The following is a 23,557-nucleotide window of genomic DNA, read 5'->3' on the forward strand; positions in this document are numbered from 1 at the left end:
GAATAGCACAAGTAACAACAAACAAGATTTGTCTTTTATTAATTAATTGTTTATAATAACATTATGTGTGTTTTTGTTGAATTTTTTCGCTTATGTCAGTTTTTTCCTTTTTCGTTATTTCACGTGGACTAACAAGAGAGAAAAAAAAGAAGAAGAAGAAGAAGAAGACCAAAGAATTAATGATTATGCACTGATTCATAGAAAGAAGAAAGCGCAAGGTGGTTATTCAATGAGAAACGTAGCTCTGACCGACGACTTGGCATGCGCTTAATCTCGACGCGATATTCGTTATATTCGTAATATATATTATCGGTTTGCACTATACCCGCTCGTACAACAACAATAACAACAATATAACATCTTTGATTTTATTCCGACGAGAAAGAAGGAGGACAATCGGTTAGTCGTCAAAAGATGCCAATGCAACGCGGTCTTCCCTCCCTCTCCCCCTCGAATCTCGATTCGATCGATTGTTCTGTCACTCATATAACTTTCAAATCACGCACGTATATATATGTATGTCTTCTTCTTTCCTTCATTGAAATGTTCTCGCGTCAGCACAAACGTTCCACGTTTTATTTGATCGCAACGGTTCAACGTCACTCTCGTGTTATACAAGTACTTTTAAGCGAGGACCATTACACGTACGCTAGCAACGCATAAGTATACAATAAGGGATATCGAGTTTTTTTAGTCTAAACGGCAATATTGGAAAGAGAGGAAAAAGACCAGATATATTGATTTTCCTTTGGAGGACAAGAAAGAAGAAGAAGAAAAAAAAAAGGAACGAGGAAAAGAAAGTATCTTATTTGTCTACATTTGCTGACTTCTTTTCCACAATTTTCTTTTCATTATTATTCTTTTTCAAAGAGAACAAGATTCGAGCCTTTCAATTAACCCTCTATAATCGAAGTCATACGCTAGAACGAATGCTAAATATATTTTATTATTATGATATACTTTTGTTTGTATTATAGACAGAAATAAAATGATATTATAGAGGGTTAAAATAGCGTACCATTCGAAACTTTGCAATAGGATATCGATCGAATAGAGAAGTGGAGAGAAAATGATGACGGATAGGAGACAGGACGAAATCTTTAGTAGGATCTACACAACGCGTTGAAATTTCGAGCAAAAAGGTGCACGCGATCGAGAATAATCGCGGCAACGTTCAAAACTTCCTCCGACGATGAGTCCCATCTCGAGTATCCTATGTCCCCATCTAACGATGATGTCAAATATAACACGTTTATGCGACACGCGTGAATTTCTTTTTTTCGAGATAACGATCAACTAGGAGAACACCCTATGGGGTAGCACATTTTGTATGTTCAGTCCGCGCGCACTTTGTCGCATTCTAAGTTCGTTCGGATTTACTTCTTTCCAAGTTTTTCTTTACAAATCAAAATTTGAACAAATTAATATTTCCCCGTTTACGCGTTAGAAGATTTATTCATTTTTTTATCCGAAAGTTTTCAATATTTTCTCGCAATGTTATTCGAGATTTCTACAAGTTGATCCGAAAATCGATATAGCAAATGCTAGATCAAAATCATTTCGCTCGCAGCGATCATAACGAATCATAAATCGTGAAAATCTGAACGAACTTATGCGATTCAATATGTGTATGCATATACATATACATAGATGCAATAACGTTAACAATAAAATTGATGATAGATCGATACTTTTTGCTTTCTTCATCTTGGAATATTGTATTCGCGCCAGAAATTATTGTTTCTCTGTCTTTACTATCATTATCGCTAGGAAATTTGGTCTGATCGCGAAGACAAAAGACGTAGATCCTTCTCGCGCGCTATCGTACGTATAACGAGTAATGACCATTTTAATCCTAAATACGTCGCCGCTTCTTAATTAAACTAACTTCTAACATCTAACAGTATTGAATAGAGAATACAATATCGTTCGATCGGCTGATTTTTGTACCGTAATATATGCATCATTTATTTCATTTTTTCTGTATCCAATCGATAACAATAATTATTTTATCTATATATAATGTCTCTAATAATACTAATGATAATAATCGTAAGAATAAAAGTCATCTCTATTTCTTGAAATATAAATAAAAAAAAAAAGTAAGTTTTGCAACGACTTGAAAGATTTATAAAAGGAAAGACAGGCGGATAATTTTCTATAATCGTTAGAAATTGGATACAGAGAATAAAAGGAATATGCTGTCGATCGATAGTAAATTAATTGTTTTTTTTTCTTTTTTTCGGTTCTCACGAAATTCTATTGAAAGATTGCTCCTCGAATTTTGTCGAGCATGAATTTGTCGTCTATTCCGATGATCTAAAGGTTTCTCTAATCGCGACGCGTTACTGCCATTCGAAAAGTAGCGCTATTTTACCGATATTCCAAATGAAATGTACAAACGGTAGAACTTTATGTGGAAATGTTCTGGCGCAATATTATAATCACGATTCGTTAAGTACCCACGGTTTCGAAATTTCCGTATCAGTCTTTTTTTTAACATTTCCTGAATCAAGATCATAACTTATGTAAGTACGCTCTCACTATTATGTCTGATAAATCGTGTTAATAGGGAGGGGGGGGTAGGGGTTAATGCAAAGTATGAAAATCTTGATACGATCATACATATTTTTCTACGTATATATGTACGACGCGTGCACGTATACAAGGGATAAAGGAAAAACAATAGAAAAAGTAGTAAAAATAATAGAAACGATGACGAGGGGGATACATAAACCGATCTTATATCTTATTGTTAGCCGTTCGTTCATTGGGAGTTCGATGCTTATCGCATAAAGATTTCGTTTATTCGCTCGGTCGACGAATCATTATTGTTGATACGGGCAGGCTTTTAAACGTTCGTTTATCCTTATCACGAACGCGAAGGATCGATCTATCGACCGAGCGGAAAATATTTTTCAATCCGAAAGATCGATATGCAAAGTGTACGTTTGTTTTGGGTGTTGTCCTATGCGACTGGCCTACGATTAACGCGTTGCATCTAAGATGATAGTCGATACACTTTGTAAATTTGTGCTCTCACTTTTTGCTTCGTTTCGATATGTCGCGCACCGATCTTCTTGCCCTTTTTCGACAAATGAAAAAGAAAAGAATCGCAAGCAAATGAAGGAAACAAGAAGAAGACGCGTATAACGAGACAGATATCATCGCTTTCCTTTCTTTCAATGAATACTGGATAACGCGCGTTTATCATTTTTCAAATTTCGAATTAACGTGGAAACGTACAAGGTATATACTTTGCACTCGTGTAAACGCATGACATAACAAACATGAATAATCTAGTCTTCATCGACTGACGATAATCGAATGAGAGAAAATGATTAAGTATGAACAAGGACATTTTGTATAAAATACAATGCAAGTAGCGACGTAACAACACTTTGCAATAGTTAAATACAGTATGTATACGTATGTATATAAGAGGTGCGGTATTTAAAACCTTATACTCGAATATCTTTCTCTCTTTTTTTTTTTATAATCGTTATCGAACAAAATCATTTGGTCCGTTTCTAAAAATGTTGAACATTTAAAAGGAGACTTTTTCTAAACGTCCTATCTATTCGTCATTTTGCAAACATTCATTTTTTCCAAGAATTTACAGTTATTATATCGTATACTACTTGTTCTTGCGACTCGTCGATCCGACAACAAGTTGATCAATCAATTACAAATAACGGGGGGGGGGTGGAAAGAAGGAAAAATGAAAGAAAAATGAAAGAATTTGGCGATCTTTCGAATTCCTTCGCAGAACACATCTTTGGATTCTCGATTGGACGGTTTCGAAGTTGTATCGATGTTGTCGAAGAACGTCTTCAATACTTTTCCGCGAATATGCAAAGATAATATCATATTTGTTCATTTACATAGGTTGAGATTAGATAAAAGGTAAACGGAGATAGTAGGAACGAAGGTGAATCAAAGTATTACGTTGAAAACATAATCCGAATAAAGGTGACGTTTGGAAAAATACGGCTCCTTCGTTATTTTCCATTCCTTTTGTTCGAAACATTTAGTTCGTATCGTCCGTTTAATCGACTAAGATATCGGAGTATATATCGTCTTAAATGCCACGATCCGTATAATATGTATATTTCATGTATTGTATGCATACCCTACGATCTTTTTGTTTTTTTTTTCTTTTTGTTTTTAATTTGTTTGATCAATCGTATATATCATTTGATAACGTCATTCTCAATGCGCGTATAAATAAAGAGGAAATCAGGTTGATTCGTCGCGCGACCTGATTATTATTTGCTCGCTCTCGCGCATCCGTACATTTGCCGTTTCTTCTATCTCTGCGAATACGTTCTTCCTCGAATCGATCGTAAAGCAGATGATGGGACGAGTCTTCTACGTACATTACAATGACGGAATGGACACGCGCGGGTTATGTCGAACCAAACTCGAGAGAGGTCTCTATACCTCCTCCTCCTAGGAAATAGAATAAGGATCCAAAAATAGCCAAAGAAGCTAGAAATCTGCTATGGGGATAGGACTATGGGTAGGATCGAGTCGTGCGCTATGAAGACAATTCTTGAAGGAAACGAACTTGTCATCCTTTATTCGTTCGGCTAATTAAATCGACTTGGAAAGTCAAATAACGCGTTAACGCGCATCAGTTCGCAACCTCAACGGAATAACTAGCTGCAATATATTATAATGATTTATAAGGATATGGTCTCATCTTTTGTTTTCAGGGTGAGATATTTAAAGGCACACCCCCACATTTCATTGTCCATCCTATGTAGATAAAATTTATCGTACTCTACGCATTATATACCTACATGATAAAAGTTTTTAAGTTGTTCCATATTACGTTCGCACATACATGAATCCTGTGTGCGCTCGTCCAAAGTATTTATTTTTACTAACATTTAATCAACTATATATTCTGCGAATAATCTGATTCTGTTAATGCATTTTTTTTTTCTTTTTTTCTTTTTTCTTTTTCCTTTTCTTATTTCCATCGTAACACGAGAACGATTAATTTGCGTTTGAAATGAAAGACACGTTCGATTCTCAACGAGGACTTGCATTATGTTAATTATTACAAGGAAAAGCCAACGTAGTTATTTAACGAAAAATATTTCGAATAATATTTCGAAAGGAGGTGGTGGTGGTGGTGGTGGTGGTGGTGGTGGTGGTGATGGTGAATCGTCCACACCGTTTGGAAGGTACGGTAACAGGTATGAAAAACATGCAACACGCGTTGGTGATGTACTTTGGTCTGGACGCGATAACATTTTTTATAATCGGCCAACATTTATGTATATTCGTTCGCGAATATATTACAATATTGAAGGAAATATACTTTTTTTCTCTAGATTGAATCTGCATTGCTCACGTACATTGGAACATCAAGATAATACTCTCGTCGATTGTATTAGCACCTGCGAACAAGTTCCAGCTTTCGCGTAGAAGAATTAGAAGAGGATATATTAAGACTTTTTGGAGGAACCTTACTAAATATACGTCTCCCGCTTTGCAAATTCCTTTTCACATCTTCGCATCTTTTCGAAACGTAAATATATTCGGAATAACATTGTTTAGTATTTCTCTGTTTTTTCTTTTTTTTTTTTTTTTTTCTTTTTTATTATTTTCTTCTTAAGGATATCTCGCGTAGTTTACACGTCAACGTAGCGAGAAATCTTTTACTTTCTTACCGTTATCATTTTGGTTTGTTTATATCAGGATGATCTTAAAAAAATTCTATCGAAGTTAAGATCGGCAACAAAGCCGGCTTTTCGGCCCTCTACCTCTCGTACTCTTTTTCCTTGCCTTCAACGTGAAATGATAGACGAGCTAGATATTCTTCCTGAAAGGTTTTACGATCGATTACCTGGCTACGTTTATATGCTTCCAGCGATTCTAGCAGCGATTGCGTAGCGATAATGGCACCAGCACCAGCACCAACAGCAGCAGCAGCAGCGATGGCATCCTTGCCTTTCTTTCTTATATATATTTATGTATGTATGTATGTATGTATGTATGCACGTATAGATGTATACACACATAGATATATTCCTTTTATCCTGCGCTCTAACGGTCATAATAACGTTGCATTCGAACGTTCCGGTCGCGGAGCTCGTAATCGATATGTCGCCGGGATCCGCACCAAAGTATCGTAAGCGGAGAGGAAGAAAATGAAAAGATGTATTTGAAATATCGGCGGTAGGACAAAGGCGATAGCTCACTTGCCCAAGCCAAACTTCATAAAGATAAGTTCTTTCCCCTTGGAGAGAATATCTCCGCCTGCGCTAGCCCCCGCCATTTCCGTAAACTTTTGCATCAGATTCGGGCCCGTACTCTGCTGCTGTTGCGGCTGTTGCTGTTGTTGTTGGCCTTGCGTCGCGTTCGCCGGGGTTTTGCTTTGAGGAGTCGGAAGGACAGTAGGTATTCCTCTCATCGGTTTGTTACTGGGCTGCGAACTCTGCATCGACGATCCTTGATTTTGTTGACCGTATCCTTGATTCTGTTGTTGCACTTGCGGCTGCTGCTGTTGCTGATGCTGCGGCTGTTGTTGTTGTTGCTGCTGTTGCGGTTGTTGTTGATATTGTTGTCCACCTTGCTGACCAAAACCTTGTCCTTGTTGCGGATATCCTTGATTTTGTTGCTGATAATTTTGGTTCTGTTGGTTTGCCTGTTGTTGATACGGTTGATTCTGCTGCTGCTGCTGCTGAGTTTGATAGTCGAGCTGCTGTTGCTGCATGTGTTGTCCCGGAGCTTGCATGCCACCTGGCACGTTACTACCAGCGGCTCGATTGCCCACGCCTCCCCTCCCCTTCCCCTGAAAACGAAACGTATTACGTGACACAATCTTCGTCAACTTTTTCATTACAAATATTCGCGGCAAGTTTCAAATGTTTTCTTTACGCTCCCTAAAATTGAACGCAAACGTCCGTTTGTTTGGATCGATCGATCGTAATTATGCATCGATATGTTCATGGAAAATGACGCTGAGAGCGTTTAAATCATTTTTATACTCACTGTACCCATGTATCTATGCATAAGATACTTCGACGCGTTTGTCTTCTCATTTCTTTCTTCCTCTCTTTTAAATACCGATACCTACGAATTCCTCGATACGCGCGTTCTTCTTTTTCCTAGTTAAATATAGGTAATTAAACCTAAAAGAAACGGAGATTCAAGGAAGAAGGAGGACGAGTGCTATGTGAATGTGAATGTGAATGTGAATGTGAATGTGAATGTGAATGTTAATGTTAATGTTAATGCTATACATGACGATGTTAATAACGTCGAATTCGCCAGTTCGTCGGATTTTTTAGCTGCCGACGATCGTGATGTATTCTGTTGAATACGTGTAAGCGTATGTTTATTATGTACCATCATGCTATTAGTGCACATTCAATTAAGCGTAATAGCGACGCATACAAGCCGTCATGAACCAAATAAAAAGGTACTTTTTCTTAATGTTCAAATTTAGTATCCCTATAGATATCCTTTAGAAATTTAACATAATCGTTCGAATGATTATGCAAACGATGAATCATGATGTTAGTTGAAAAAAACAAATTCGATCGTGGGATATTATTTGAAAACAATAGATGGACTTGTCGATATCGATAGATGCGCAACTATCGAGAGTTCTTCGTTAATTCATGCCAAATTAAAAGAGACTTTTTCTTCAATTTCATGCACAATATCGCATAAACAATTATTTATTTACTAGCCTCTTTGCAATATCAAAAGTTAGATTAAATCAAAATCGTTTAAGGATCTTGGACAAATATCATTTAACTTGTAGTATAAATTTCGAGTCAATCTTATTATTTCTTTCAACGATAAAATAAAATATATGCACATATACACGCACACACAATTACACATTTAGATTGCAATATGAAATGTAAAGATTTTCCAAAATTTGTCGATATCTTTTTACGAGAAACTCCCCATAGTCGTGCTTAAAAATGAATTAGCGAAATCAGTAAGTCCGATTATTGTAGACAAAATTATACAAGGTGGTTACGAACTATTTTCGAGCTGACCACCCTGCACGTTTTATTCGTCGAGGAGAAATGGCATGAAGCAGAGAGAGAGATATAGATAGAGAGAGAGAGAGAGAGAGAGAGAGACGGAAAGTTTCGGAAGAGGAGGGCACTCACCTGTTGTTGAAGGTGGGGTGGAAGGGGCCCTTGCTGATGGGCACCCATGACACCACCGCCGGAAGGCAAGTGACTGGGCCCATGCTGATTAGACGTAGTTACAGTCGTATAACTATGGTGATTCGCTTGTTGGTACGCTAGATGCGGTGGATTGTTTTGTTGTAGTTGATGTTGTTGGTTGTTCATTAGTGGTTGTTGTTGTTGTTGTTGTCTAGAGTCTAAGTGACAGACAGGGACAGACACAGGCACAATGCAGGCATCTAGCAACAGAGAAGAGAACAGAACCGTGTTGTCATTTATGGCTCATTTACTTTTTTCTATTGGTCTTTCTTGCTATTTTGCTTTTTCCCTTTCTTTTTCTTTTTCTTTTTATACGAGTTCAGAAATGATAATCGCGTTAACAAAATTTCTAATCTATGAATTTATATGAATAAATAATCGAAAGAGAAAATATTCGATCGAACGTCAATCTTTCCAAATGTTCTCTTTAAGTTAACGTTTGATTTCGATATGAAAATGAACAAATAATTATAGTAATGGATTATAATGATAGGATCAACAACATTTAGCAATAAATAAAATCAATGGAATTAATGCGAAACGAACTTTGAGACATGAACGACGTGCGACCGCGAATAACATCGCAAACGTGATAAAAATGTATATATATATATATATATATATATATATATATATGCATACGTATATAATATATATATATGTATGTATGTATGTATATATACATATACATAGGAAGATAATTATTAAATGGCCAGCATGACAACACGACACGAACGACAATCATGTGACACGACGACCATCGACCAGTTCAGGCACACAAAGAGACAGACCATGTCGGTATATAGAGTATAAACGCATTATTTTATAGTACATGATCGTGTTGTATAGAATCCGTTTACAAGTAAATAAAGTGTATACATAATACGTCCGTATAAAATAGATAGAAAGAATAGGACAGATATGTAGAGAGAAGTACGGAGCAAAAAACTCTCGTAGAGCAGGAAGAAAAAAAAAACAATATATATATATATATATAAATATATAAATATATAAATAAATAAATATATATATATATTTATATATATGTGTGTGTGTACAGTATGCTTAAGTAGAGAGAACACTGAAAGCAGCTTAGTGTTTTATTGCGCATATATATTGCCGTGTGTATGAGACAGCCTATGTTTTCAAGACAATTAATTGATATAGAAACTCAATGATCCAATTTACGAGTGAAAGATTGAGTCAATTTCTCCTCTCACAAGCTAGTACACTCATCGAATTTGCAATCTAATTTCTTAGCGACAGAGTGCAATAGTGCGATTAAACGGTATAACAAAAATCAGAGATTTTTCTAAAAAATACGATGCCATTGCAATTCTCGCGGGTTAATAAAGATATATCTAGATCTTAATAATGATAATAATAATAATAATAATAATAATAATAACGCTCGATCGGTCGACGAGATTGGTGTGACCCTTCTGCTCGTCGTCTCGCACATCTAGTTTCGTGTCTTGTGCTGTGCTTGCCGTTTTTTATTCCGATTCATAAGAAAAGAAATGCTTTTACATAAGATCTATGAAGCTTTTCCCGATCAAATAAATAATAGAAAAAGAAAAGAATCATTCGCGATAAGAGAAGTAGATTTCGTTTCTATGTGGAGGTGTCATAGATAGCACATCGGAGATAAGGTTGTAGAATCGGGCGAAAGGAATCAGTCGCGAGACTTTCGTGTCGCGGCATATTGCGTTACAAAGAGTAGAATGAACGTAATCAAAAGTAAATTCGTTAGGTGAAATTTTACCTTTGCTACGACGGTGGCCAGTCGGCGGAGGTTCTCTCGGTGGAGGAGGTGGTCCCCTTGCACCGGGTCCTTGACTCTGTCCCGGTGGCCTTCTACCCCCTTGAGTCGGTTGACCCTGGTTAGAGGCTTCCATGAGGAAATTACTTGGCACTAGACCGCGAACTCCGTTCAGTTCGCCCATGTAAAATCCATCGGAGTCCATTTCACCGTAAACGCAAATTTCGTTACCGGCATGGAACGGTAACTCGACTTGCTGCAAAAGTTTCAACGAAAACGAGTTATCGAATAACATTTTCATTAATAATCGCATTCATTTGTTCATTTAATTACCGCATCCGGATTAGGCGAAAGTTCCTGTGGATTATAATCGTACATCGCTATCATTTTTTTCATTGGCATACTCGCGTAAATATCTCCCCATCTTTCATTAGACGCGGGACCTCGTCTATTAGGTTGTCCCTGACCACCCTGATTTTGATCTTTCAATTCTTCGACCATATTGTGCGGCACGTATCCTCTTCTTCCGCGACATTCGCCCCAATAAAAACCATCGGCATCCTTTTCACCGTACACCTAAACGAAAACGGTTAGTATCGTAAATAAGAACGAAGCGAAGAAAAATAAGTTTTATTAAGTTGAAACATTTGCGATCGAGAACCTTGATAGTGTCTCCCTCGGAGAATTGTAATTCTTCTTCGAGGGCGTTAGGATTTGGCGACATAGTGGTCGGATCGTAATTGAACAATGCGATAAATCGGCGCACTCTTTTATTCATTTGTTGAACCCCGCTTGCCGGATGAACGTTGCCACCCTGACCTTGATTTACTCTAGCGCCATAGATCGGCCCTCTCATTCTTTGATTACCTGAAAGATCGAATCATTATTATTATTATTATTATTATTATTATTATTACTTTGTATTTATGGGACACGCATATATGATTTTTTCACAAATAGATACCCGTTTGATCGTAATAGGCATCCTGAGGTCTAGCGGGCCCTCCCATTCTAACCGATCTATAGGTTCCAGGTGGTCCTTGAGGGCCTTGAGGACCGTAACGATGATGATGAGGCGACATACCGCGACTTCTTCGAGATGGATCATCCTCTTCGCTATAGTTGGCTTCGCTAGCAGAATCCTTGGTGATTTCTGGAACAGCTAAAGATGATTAGCCAAGGAAACCACTTTTAATCGTGGATATAAAAAGGAACGATTAAAACAGACGAAAAGGTAAAACTGGGAGAGAAAGTGAGAGAGAGTGAGCGAGAGACATAGTAGAGTTATCGGGGGACACGAGTTATCATCGCAAGGAAGACAAAATTCCTCACCCATTTGAGAGATGCTCTGTCCTGGAAATATTTCCTTGTCGGAGAGGTTTTCATCTGTTTCAATGATTACTTGACCATGCGCATCGACTTTGGTACCTTGTCTTCTCATGTGCGATGGAACAGGTGCCGTGGGATATCGCTGAGAGGTAGTCATGCGATGACGGTTCGGATCGTCTTGTTGCAAGACGCTCGAAGATTGTTGCTGTTGACCTTGATCGAGCATGTGTTGCGTTCCGTGCTGCAAATGAGTACTCGTGCCACCTCGAAGAACGCTGCAAGGAATCGCAGTGGCGCAACTGTCTCCCGATTGGCTCTCCCTGCTCTTCGTACGAACTGTTATGTGTTTCGGATTGAGGCCCATAAGTTTGTGTATGTCGACTAAAGCGTGATCGCCGGTAGGACTGTCAACGTCGGTAACTTTTTTCCCATCGGCGTATACCGCGTAACCGGTGACGGCCGAACCGTTTAGGGCAACAGGCTGCCAGGTCACTAGCAAAGTGCCGTCCTGCGGTCCAGCCTCCACCTGTGATCGCATCATACTGATATCAATTACTAAAATACTATCGATAAAAGAATATAACTGATCAAAGTCCGTTATTAACCTGGATATCGACCGGAGGATCCGGCAACCCTTTGGGCAATGTCTTAAAGTGGACATGACAGGCCCAATTGTTTACCGCTTGAGCATTTTGATCCTCGAAGTGCGTTGCTCTTAAATTTTTCGCTTTTACCGTGACCCTGTAGATCGTCGAGGGTGCCAAACCAGTGATCGTGTGTCTATAAACCCCTGGCTTGACGGTTCTAACTTCGACGTTGTTCACGCAAACTACGTGTTGGTGGTTGCTATTGCTCGGCAACCAGGATATCACGGCGCTGGTCGCTGTCACGTTCGATGCTTTTACGGCAGTTGGACCCAAAGCGATATCTTTGCCGATTACCATCGTGCAAGCCGCATCCCTCGATGTTCTTCTCGAATGCGTCACCGATCGCACGCTTATTCTGTGGGGCTAAATTAATCAAAGGAAGGAACGAACGAAATAACGATTAATAACCATCGTTCTATATTATCGCGTGTGCCGTGATATCGCTAAAGGGATTTTTTACGAACCCTAGTAGAATCGACTCCTTCGACCAACGCCCTCGTTCTTTCGGACGCTTTGACGGTAACCTTCAATACGCCATCCACGTAGACGTGATAGGATTCTAGTTGATGAGGATTTTCAGGAGCGGTCCACCCAATCAAGACGCTCTTGTTCAGTTGTCGTTCGAGAGTAAGGTGCTGCGGCGCCGGAACTAGGTCCGAAAACAGGTAGACTTCTTCAGGAGGAAAAAGACAAGACGAGCCTAGCTGTAGCTAGAAACCTTTCCACTATCTATCTCTCTAAACGAGCCTAAATCCAGCAAATACTCAACGTCTGTGCAATATTCAGATACGACAGCACCAACATAACAAATCGATTCGCGCGTGCCATGTGTCTCAATCGTTATATATCTCGAGTATTCTTGCGAAAGCAAAATATATTTTGTGCACAGAGATATGCACACGATGCATAGACAATAATGTACAGATACTAACGAGAATTTCATATATATATACGTCAAACTCAGAAATATAGACATTTGTCAAGCTTACATGTATCGATCTATCGAATGGTGATCTAAAAACCAAAGGAAAACTGAACTTTAAGGAAATCATCCAAGTGTGCCGAGTAAAAAAGAAAAATAATCGCAAATTCAATTGTGCTCGAATGATTATTATATATATATATATATATATATATATATGTGTACTTATTATTCAAACGTATACTTTCTACCGCTGTAAAATGTACAATGAAATATCTATATGCATCGAGAGTAGTGTGCCAATCGTGTTACACTCAAAGAAAATCTACTTTACATCGAAATGCGCAATGCTACTACAGCTCTACCTCGTAATAATTCGATACAAGCAAAATATTCCGTACACAACTTATCCGATAGAAAATAATATATAGATGTATATATATCGACACATTATTTTATGACGTTTACAAACCTGGTGGTTCTTGTTCCTCTTCGTCCGCAATATTGTCTAATTCAGCGTAAACGGATAGTTCGGCTTGTCGATTTCGATTTCCCTCTTCTAAAGCAGCTAATTCTAGATCGATGTCCTGCAGGTAACACTAAAATGAAAATAATTCGTTGAGCTATCCGTCGATCATTCGCGCGCGCGCGCGCGCGCGCATTCGCATTGCTCACTTGTGGAATATTCGTTGAGGCGGAATCATCGACGTCCCTGAGTCCGAGGACAGCTTGATGAAAAGCCAACAAATCGTCGCCAATGATCTTTTGTACAAAGTTAGCGGGTACGAGGCCGCGTCTTCCATCGAGAGTTTCAGCGTCGAGGAAACCGTCGTCGTCCGGTTGGCCCCAAACGAGAAGATAATCTCCACCTTGCACGGGTAACTCTGCTTCTGGATTTTCATTGGGCGAATGCTGAAAGGGCTCGTACGTGAAGCGAGCTGTATAAACGTAACATCTGCCCTTGCCAGGTATGTCCAACATGTCGACTTGACCCTCAGGTACTATGTTTTCATTGGTCAATCTTTCTAAAGGATTAGTAAGTATACTAGTAGGGATTTTTGGCATTTGTCTTGGGCCAAGAAAATGATGACCCGTTGTGCCAGTCGCCGTTGGCGAACTAGCTCGCAAACTTTGTTGTATTTGTTGAATAATCGCTTGTTGTTGCAATTGATTGGCTTGCGATTGGGCAGAAAGTTGTTGCATCGCTTGCAAGGGATCTCCTATCGCTTGTAACAAGTTTCCCGATGTAGTAACTAAAATAAATCGTATATAAAATGACATGATTTTTCAATAGGGAATAATAGGAAGTAGTCAATGATCGGCGATGATTAGATAAAGATTACCAACCCGAGCTGACGCCCGGGATGTTGTAAGCATTGGTCCCGACGGTTGAATAAGTCGAGCCGCTTGTAGCATAGCTGCTTGGAGCGCTCGAATAAGGAAGAACGGTTTGAGGAACGCTCGTAAGCGGCCCTAACGTCGAATGGAAGGATGCCGTTGAATACGGGGTCATCGTAGACAAAGTTGTTTGCGTAATATTCGAGGGCGGAACCGAATAGTTGAGGTGAGACAGTTGAGGATTGAAAGAAGTCGCTCCCGAACTGTAAGTCCCATTGGGATGCGTCGCCATCGATAGATTAGGATAAGTCGTAGACTGTCGACAATCGCGTCAAAATGTTGTTTTTTTTTTTTTAACAAATTTCACTTTCACATTTGATTTTCTCAACGATTAATATGTTACCTGTTGAGAAGCATGCTGACTGCCGTTTAATTGATAACTTTGCGCAGTCTGAGTCGGTTGCGTATAATGAGGTATCACACTTTGATTCGACGATGTCAGGTACGAAGTCGAGCTCGGATGTTGTTGCTGTTGAAGCGGTTGCTGATAAGTTTGCGTATGCGGGTAACTCTCTTGATACTGATTACTTGTAAAGTGTGTGTGCGCTTGTTGCTTTTGTTGGGTGGGCAAGGTTCCTTGAGAATGAGAACTCGACATATCCGCTTGTTGTTGTTGCTGCTGCTGCTGCTGTTGGTATTGTTGGAGCTTTTGTTGAAAAGCAGGTTGCGACTGACTCGTCGAGAGAGACGGTGCTGGCGGTATTGGTTCGCTATAGTGATACGGAGGCCCGTTTGGCGTCAACGGTGGACAACCAGGCATCATCGGCGTCAATGGCATGGGCGATCCTGCGTACTACATTACGCGAATAGAACGGTCTTACGAATATACACGAATGTACGAGTTATCTACTTCTAATCTAGTATAAAAATTGTATATGTATCGTACGGTAATTGGTAAATACCGTTGTCGAATGCAATTTTACGTACATGGCCCATTTGCGTGGACATCCCCAGATTAAGAGCATGCGGATGAGGAGGGTGCTGATGTTGGCCCAAATTAGGAAGGTTCTCCGAACTGGATCGAAGAATACTTTGCGTGGCCGAAGGTTGCTGCGTAGTTATAGTTCCTCGAGCATGATCCAAGTCGTGCAACATTCTGCCGGCACTAAATGTCAAGCGTTAATAGATGCGTAGACGCAAACCGCTACTATCCTGCTTACCTGCTACTGTCCTGCTCGATCTTGGCGATAATTCTGTCAATTTCAGAGCCAGCCGGAGGCCAAGTGGACGAAGGAATCGCGGATGTAACGTGACCGACCGTTGGACCACGACTTCGAGCTCTTCTCAAGCTCGTCAGTTCTAGCGATAATTCTTCGTGTTTAACTATCTGCAATTCGGTTTTTTTCTCCAACTCTCGAATTTTCGACTGCAGGGCTTCGATCGATTCTGGGCCTTGATATCGACCTCCCAACTTTTCGCGTAGCTGATTCTGTGCTTCCGCGTGTTGTCGTTCCAAATCCGTCCTCCGAGCTTCGGTATCTCGCATTTGCTGAAGTAGATATTACAACGGTTCATATCTCCGAATAAAACTTTGACTATATGCGATAATAATCCCTTTGAAAAATCGATAGGAATTTATAAAGAAAAAATAAGTAATCGCGCATCGACGTTACCGAAATATTTTCAGAGTTGATGCAACATCGATAGACGACGCGGAAGGAACACGTAAAAGGCACATATGAACGTCCTAAAATCGCGAGAACAAGAGGCTCGGAGGGGGAGGGGAGAGGGGAAGGGGGAGTCGAAAAAAGAGAAGCTTTGGCTCGATTTCCGTCGAGTACAAGGCTGCTGGACTCGTAACCGTTTTTAATAACCCGAAGCGACGTCTAGTTAGGAATGTGATGCAAAACGGAAATCGTTGGTGCGATGTTAATAATGAAAGAAGGTGGAGGAGGCTTTGTACTCGGGATGCCTGCGGCCAAAGAAGGAAGCAAACTCGGACGGCCGTGCACGATGTGTCATCAAATCTTAACTTTTTCTACCTTTTTTTACCTTATTTTATCATTTGTTTCTTCTTACGCTACATAGATAGGTGCATGCGAGAATACTTATATATATATATATTTGTACCGGAAAAGAGGCAGAATTATAAGAATAAGAAAGAGAAGAAGAGAGGAAGAGAATTACCTCGAGGATGGACTCGAGAATTGGATCCTGCATGATCGCGGAGGTGGTAGCCCCGACAGCAGATCCGGTAGCCTGCAGCTGCGGAGCCTGAGGTGCCGTGGAAGCGCCACCTCCAACGCCACAGCACTGCAACATCCCTGAAGTCTGAGACCCTTGTCCGTCGTTATCACGGCTAGTCCCTATCGATCTAGCATGTATCTCTAGCTATCTTAATTAATTGCCGGCTTGCAACAGCGCCTGTAGTCGCTAGCGAATACTTTATTTATCACATGCGCTTTCAAAAATGCCAAACTAAAATGATTTTAACACACGTTGTTATCGAGCAAATCTTTTTATTCTTTAAGCCTATCCTAACGAACAAATCTTATCGTCCTATTATTTCTCCTCCATTTTCTTTTTATATCTGAACTTGTTAACCTTGATTATTATTACTATTATTATTATTATCGGTCCACGTGTAGCCATCGGAACTCTGTCGATCCGCTGCTGCATAAGAGAGCCGTTTTCGGCGTATTCGAGAGACGCGTTAACGCGTATTCCAAGAATTCCGAGAAAAATTCTCTTCGATCGTTGGCAACAGGTTATTAGAGGGAGTTACGATTGATTACGATTAACTAACCCTTTTGGACGCGAATAAATTCGGTATCAAACGCTTCTTCCCGTATTACGTATCATTCCTTAAGTATTTTTTTGCAATTACGTATGAAGCAGCAGCAAAACAAAAAAGAAAAGAATAAATATTTGAAGCTAAAACAAGCATCGAGAAAAGATGATTGATCCCATTTCGTTTGGTCTCTCGCACATCGGCCTACTAAACGCAGATAAAACGAGACTACCAATACTTACATGCATCTCTACTCGTTATTCTTCCATCCGATGATTTTTCTTTGAATGCACCTTACGCGTTAAGGCTTATCTACATTTAATTATTGTCGACGTAGTATCTCTTCCTCCCTGTTGCCGGATAACCTAATAATTGTTTTGTTCATCAAGCTTTGCACAAACCCTATCCAAATAAATATAACGTGTCGATCGTTCGTATCGCGATTTTAATATGCATTTTCATTCGAATACAATTTAATATTTCGTACGACGAAAGAGAACAACGTCTTATCGTTAGAATCGAGAGATTACCTGAGAACAAATAAGTACATTTCAAAGGAAGAAATTCAAATATATCCAAAATACACGCGTTCGTTCGTTCGTTCGTCGTTCGTTCGTTCGTTCGCTCGCTCGCTCGCTCGCTTCGTCCACATCAACGGCGTTTAAATCACCTTTCGAATTATCGATTTTATTCTTACTCGGTGCGTCATACGATTCTTATTGATTACTGATTATCCTATCTCGTTAACTACGACATTTGACGGTTCTTACAGTCTAGCGTTGAACCTTTGGAGATTTAGTCTTTAAAGAAGTCAAGAAAATGAACAAAAGTCAATCGAATCGAATCGGTAGAATCCTCCTTTTATTATTACTTTGTTTTACTCGTTAATGCAATACCCGCATCCTAAATCGTTTCCTTACGGCGAGACAAGCTCGACCACGCTTTCATTTCATCGGTTTGTCTCGTTTTTTATAATCCATTTTTTGTTCTTATCAACGACGTCGATAGGAAGCGATTCAAAGTCATCGAGGACGAAACGAACGGTGATAATTCTTCGTCTAAGAAGTTTTCGAAGTACGCACGCACGCACGCACCATTTCTCACGGAACGACGATTCTCGCGATAAATCGATATTGCGATTCGAACGATATTCGATGACGTGCGATAAGAGTTAATACAAGAGAAGAGGAATAACCGACGAGACAGACAGACCTTTTCCGTTCGTCCAAATTTCGTTCTCTCGTAGAATTCGTAGAAAGGAAAAAAAAAAAATACGGAAGGTATTATGGGCGAAAAATGCGAAGAAAATAGGACGAAGAAGAATAATAATAATAAAATATCACAAGCGATAAAAGGGAAAGCTAAGAGAGATGGAAGGAGCGTGATTTAAGACTAAAAGATGGAGAGAACGAAAGAGAAGAAGGGAGGAGGTGGGCTGGTGGGAGATGGATGGGATGGCTAGATGGACGGATCAACGCAAAAGCCAAATCTTGCCTCGAACCAAAATCCGACGATAAGAAAAAGAGAAAGAAGGAAGATCAAACTAGTAGGAAATTGCGATCTCGACGATAATAGGAACGCAACTCTAAATTTCGATGAATGGGAAAGAGATCCTCTATCGTAGTAGGTTTTAGATCGGGGACACGGCAAATGAGTGGTACGGCGCTGCTTATTGATCTCCCTACCAAAGAGAGAGATACGTGGAGAGCGTACGCGTAATGCAGGCGGTGCGCGCGAGGATGGAGCTTGTTCGACCTAGGGTGTCCGATCCTAAAATTGCTCGATACGAAATCGATGCGAAATCGATACGAAATCGGTACGAAAAGGATCGAAGGGAGAAGGCGCTAACGAAAGTAACGATATAGTAAACGTAACCCTCTGCCAATTACTCCGCCATATTGACTTTGATTTATCCTCGTCTCGGACTCGCGACTCGAGTTCGTCGCCGTCGTCGAGACTGTCCACTCGTAGCGGAACAAACGTTTTGCTAATCAAATTCACGTGCGATCCATCGAGCAATTTCATTAAAAAAACACTTTTGTTCGATCCTTAATACGTTTGTCACCCTTACCATCTTTCGCGACGGCGACGACGATGGAAACACGCGATACGCACGACACAAGACACGCACGCACGCACGCACGCACACGCACACGCACACACACACACTCAACACGCAAAGAGACACTTACGATGACCGAATCGAAAGGATTGTGGCAGGCCAGGACTGCCGCTGCTGGTGCTGCTGGTGGTGCTGCTGGTGCTGCTGGTGGTGGTGCTGCTGCTGCTGCTAGTGGTGGTAGTGGTGGTGGTGGTGGTGGTGGTGGTGGTGGTGGTGGTGGTGCCGGTGGTGGTGCTGGTGCTGCTGCTGCTGCTGCTATTGCTACTGCTACTGCTGCCAACGAACAAACACCTCGGAACTGTTGAGATTTTTCGCTCGCCTATCTCATCGTCCGTACACCCTCGAGATCTCTGCTCGAGCGTGGAAAGCAAGCGGCGGGAGAGGGTGAGCGGATGGGACCGCTGGAAAACGACGAAGGAGGAAGTATTCCCTTGCCGACGGATCGCGAGAGGGAAAAGGTGGGGGATCGGTCGTTCTCCACGTCGCTACCGCTCCCCAAAAGGGGTGGCCAAGGGGTAGCTCGTGGCGAAGGGCAAGAGGGGCGGCGACGAGCATGGATATGGGTCACTCGACGATCGATGCCGATACCGAGTGTCGCTGCGTTCTTCGAACTCCCTTTCGATCCCCCATCCTCTTTTCCTACCCTTATCTATTTAACTTCCGCTTTGAATCATCGTCGAAGCCATCTTTTAGATTCTTTAAACTCCTCCTAATTTGGCAGCCGTCCTAGTTTTCGTAAACGTGCCACATCCGAAGAGAGTGCTTTCGTACGCATCTACGCGAGGGTGTAGCTTTCGCAAAAGACCAATCAATACGCTCGACGACGACGACGACGACGACGACGACGACGACGATCTACCGATATCTCCTCGGCCTCGCCATTGCTCTCGCTACTACCCTCGTCCTTCCTTCATTTCTCTCTCTCTCTCTCTCTCTCTCTCGCCAACGAGCGCGCGCACTCACACACCTACACCTAGCGATACCATTGGTTTGTTCTCCCCTCTCTATTTCTCTACCACCCCTTTTTACAACTTATTCTTTCTCTTTCTCTACGTTTCTTTTCCTTCGATCTCTTCCCTTTATTCGAAATACTATTCTTTTTTCTTCTTTTTCTTGTTTTCTCCCCTTTACGTTTTAGTCTCTATCGCCGATAATAATTAAGAGCTAGATCAAATTTCATTAGTCGACGAATTCCTCCTCCTACTCCCTCGATGGCCCATTTGCTATCTCCTTCATCTCGTAGTAATTCGGAATAATCGTTGCGGACGGAGTCAGGAGCGTATTACGTTATTTTTCGTATGTCCAACCGAACGAATCTCCGTCGATTCGATCTTGACTTTCGAGCAGTGGTGGTGGTGACGGCGGCTTTGGTGGTGGTGGTTCTCCTTTATTTAGCGTGGAACCATGGAACGTGGTTTTCGAGAACCGCTAGACGATTACTTATGGGCTAGGGAAAATAGGGGTGTTCTAATTACGGCACTGCCTTGGGCGCAGGCGTTTCGACGACGTCACGGCGTCACGGCGTTCTTACACACACCCAAGTATACCTGTTATACGCTTATCAATGAACGTACGACGCCTACGGCAAATCCTGTTCCCTCTAGTGGTGAACCGGCCGACCCACCCGTTAGCCTTGTCCCTACTCTCGATTCCCGTTGCAACTTTGCTTTTCTCCCTTCCTTCTTCTTTATTTCTTTTTTCTTCTCTTTCGTCATCATTGTTTTCATGCATATGACAATACGAATCGCGATGCTTTTTGATCTTTCAACCGATGATCGAGGATGAATCGAGCCTCGTCAATGTACGTACTACCTTCCTATATACATATATTTGTTCCGTTGATTCCGTCATCGCGGTACGTATCTTTCCCATTCACCGATTCGAACCAAAATCGATTTCACTCGCGTTTCGATATATTCCCATATCTTACAACTAGATAAAATATTAATCTTATCGTTCGAATATTAGAGATTCCATCATTTTTCTCTTCTCATTTATTATTTTCGAGATTTTTTTGGGAAAACGTTTCTACTTCCTCGAAAACCGTCGTATCCTTTCCAACGATATATTTATATATCGAAAGAAATAGAGAAAAAAGAAAGGGGTGGAAGAAAAAAAAGATACGTACACGCGAACGACAATTATCCATCGGATCTCGCGATGAACATTGCTTTCGGAGATTCTATTTATTTCGAGCGTTCTCGAATCGTTCGATCGTTGATAAGCCTATATATAATTAACACGTGTCCAATTTACGATTGCTTTAGTTCGAAATAATTCGGCCAAAGTAGAGCTGAGAACCTCGCAAAGTATGGCAATTTCTCCAAAACGAAGCGTAAAATAAGGTACGTTTTTTTCAACGATCGAATTTGCGATTATATTCTAATGTTTTTAGGACAAATTCGGAAAAAGAAAAAGAAAGCAACGGGCGGAAAGAAAAACGGGGCGCAACGAGCTAATAAAATAATACATCCTTGACTTGTGTCGATATACGAATATTCGTAAGATCTGAAATACATAGATATATATATACGTAAGTCGATAATCAGGACAAATATTCAAACACATTTCATAGATTTATGGAATATTTTCTTTTATTCGCAAATCCTTTGCTTAATCTTATAATTTGTACTTTTATAAGAATCTGTTTCCAATATTTCTTAACTTATTGTTTATTACAGCACATATTTATAAACTTTCTCATGAAAGATTTCTATTACCGATATTATTGCTTTCTAATATGAAACTCGGACATACGATCGAAGATTCGAGAAAAAAGTACCCCGAACTTACGGAGGAACTATTACTAAAGTTGGAAGAATGGACTCGGCAACGCAACCTTACTGATATTCCAATAGAGCAGTTGGCAATCTTTGCACACAGTTGCTATTTTCAAACCGACGCGACATTGCAATGCATGGAAGCTTACTACAAAATAAGAACAACTTTTCCAGAGGTCTTTGGCAACCGCGATCCCAAATCGGAGATTCTCCAATGTACCATGAAAAACCTGTAATTACTTACTTATCTATTATTTTGAGACGCGATATTATATTATACATTATAAATATATTGTTGTAAGTGTTGAAATTTCACGTTATAGGAACATTACAGCGCTACCCGTACCGGACCCCAATGGATATCGTATTATTTTTAAGCAATTGAAAAATACTAATCCGAATAATTATAAATTGGGCGATGCTTTAAAATTACTCATGATGACCGTGGATGCGACTCTTTATACCGAAGGCTGCAAACCCGGTTATGTTTTTCTTTTCGATATGTCCGGTGTATCTATCGGACACTTATCTACACTTTCCATCAGTAGTATTCGAAAATTCTTCCAATATCTTCAAGACGGAATACCATTTAGATTGAAGGGTATTCATATCCTAAACGCGAACTGGATCCTTGATAAAGTCCTCGCGATCATAAGGCCCTTCATGAAATCCGAATTTTTTCAACTGGTAAAATTAACAAACAAGGGGGCTCTTGTTTTTTTCTCTTTTTCTATATATATATATATATATTTTATCAAATAAACTCCTTGTCACATAGATACACGCATACACCGGCGAAGTATCGGAAGTTTACCAACATATACCTCCCAAGTGCCTTCCTAAAGATTTTGGTGGAGAATTGGACTACGTTGAAGTACTAAAAGGTAAATTGAATAACGTTCGCGCTTCGATATTTTGCTAACCATTAAAGAATATTATTTTTAATACGTTTTCCCATATATATAGAGGAAAATGACCATAAATTACAACAATTAAGAGACTATTTCCTCGAAGAAGAAACCGTTTGTCAAAACTACAATGCTTCGCAAAAAAAGAATAAATAATTGTAATCATTTTATTTTGCAAATTATACGCAAAATTGATCATCGAAGAATAAACGAAAATATATAGATAAAAATATGTAATAGTTTGATACGATTCGTACCCACCCGCTGCTAATGCACTTGCGCTGTAACGTGGTCAGCGGAAAATGAGCGCGTCTTTATCCTACTTTATGCCATAGCGTGGCACATTCGTGGTCGATTCTGATTCGACGTTACCTAAGCATCTTCTCCCTTCCTCTCCTTCCAGCTTGAAAATTCTTAAAACTACTTCTATCTCGTATTACTTTTTCGAGTAATATCGATGACAATTAATTCCAATTAATTTATCTTCTCGATCCGATCTTTCCTCTCCGTCTCCCTCATAGAGTCTTGTCTTCCTTCGATTCTTCGATTGTATCGTTACGATAAGCGCACGAGAGAGTCAATATCAAGGAGAGAGAGAGAGAGAGAGGGAGAGACACCTCGGCGACGATTCAACGACAATTCCAGCAAAAGTTCAATATATTAGGAAAGAAAAATTACTAATCCACTTTTCTTTCCTTCAATTTTTCTATTTTTATTTAATGTGACTTTTTTTCTCTTTCTTTCATTCTTT

At 40.2% G+C, this 23,557-nt stretch overlaps 2 protein-coding genes across 15 annotated transcripts; one reads left to right on the forward strand and one right to left on the reverse strand.

Annotated features, from left to right (window-relative positions):
• Positions 1-12: 12 nt before the first annotated feature.
• On the reverse strand, positions 13-19,297 carry LOC122519578 (RIMS-binding protein 2-like). 10 transcript variants are annotated; one of them, XM_043639129.1, is made up of 18 exons: positions 19,189-19,297; positions 17,239-17,361; positions 16,393-16,518; positions 15,426-15,754; positions 15,193-15,370; positions 14,609-15,058; positions 14,215-14,521; positions 13,543-14,120; positions 13,340-13,466; positions 12,410-12,618; positions 11,904-12,308; positions 11,302-11,824; positions 10,934-11,122; positions 10,631-10,836; positions 10,303-10,545; positions 9,973-10,225; positions 8,148-8,407; positions 13-6,808 (listed from the first exon to the last, which is right to left on the reverse strand). In XM_043639129.1, exons 2-18 carry the CDS (start codon positions 17,242-17,244, stop codon positions 6,212-6,214), a joined length of 4,986 nt encoding a protein of 1,661 aa, XP_043495064.1. In that variant the 5' UTR covers positions 17,245-17,361; positions 19,189-19,297; the 3' UTR covers positions 13-6,211. The 10 variants fall into 10 exon arrangements, with proteins under 10 accessions (XP_043495064.1, XP_043495065.1, XP_043495066.1 ...); XM_043639130.1 differs by having other exon boundaries at positions 12,410-12,594; positions 16,393-16,536; XM_043639131.1 differs by having other exon boundaries at positions 11,398-11,824; positions 16,393-16,536.
• On the forward strand, positions 18,345-23,036 carry LOC122519580 (alpha-tocopherol transfer protein-like). 5 transcript variants are annotated; one of them, XM_043639138.1, is made up of 7 exons: positions 18,345-18,849; positions 21,386-21,463; positions 21,514-21,651; positions 21,800-22,130; positions 22,222-22,585; positions 22,677-22,782; positions 22,865-23,036. In XM_043639138.1, exons 4-7 carry the CDS (start codon positions 21,859-21,861, stop codon positions 22,960-22,962), a joined length of 840 nt encoding a protein of 279 aa, XP_043495073.1. In that variant the 5' UTR covers positions 18,345-18,849; positions 21,386-21,463; positions 21,514-21,651; positions 21,800-21,858; the 3' UTR covers positions 22,963-23,036. The 5 variants fall into 5 exon arrangements, with proteins under 5 accessions (XP_043495073.1, XP_043495074.1, XP_043495071.1 ...); XM_043639139.1 differs by having other exon boundaries at positions 18,345-18,812; XM_043639136.1 differs by lacking the exon at positions 18,345-18,849 and adding an exon at positions 20,427-20,919.
• Positions 23,037-23,557: the final 521 nt, after the last annotated feature.

Source organism: Polistes fuscatus, unplaced genomic scaffold, assembly GCF_010416935.1.
Source record: "Polistes fuscatus isolate 324 unplaced genomic scaffold, CU_Pfus_HIC Scaffold3, whole genome shotgun sequence".
Classification (NCBI taxonomy): domain Eukaryota; kingdom Metazoa; phylum Arthropoda; class Insecta; order Hymenoptera; family Vespidae; genus Polistes; species Polistes fuscatus.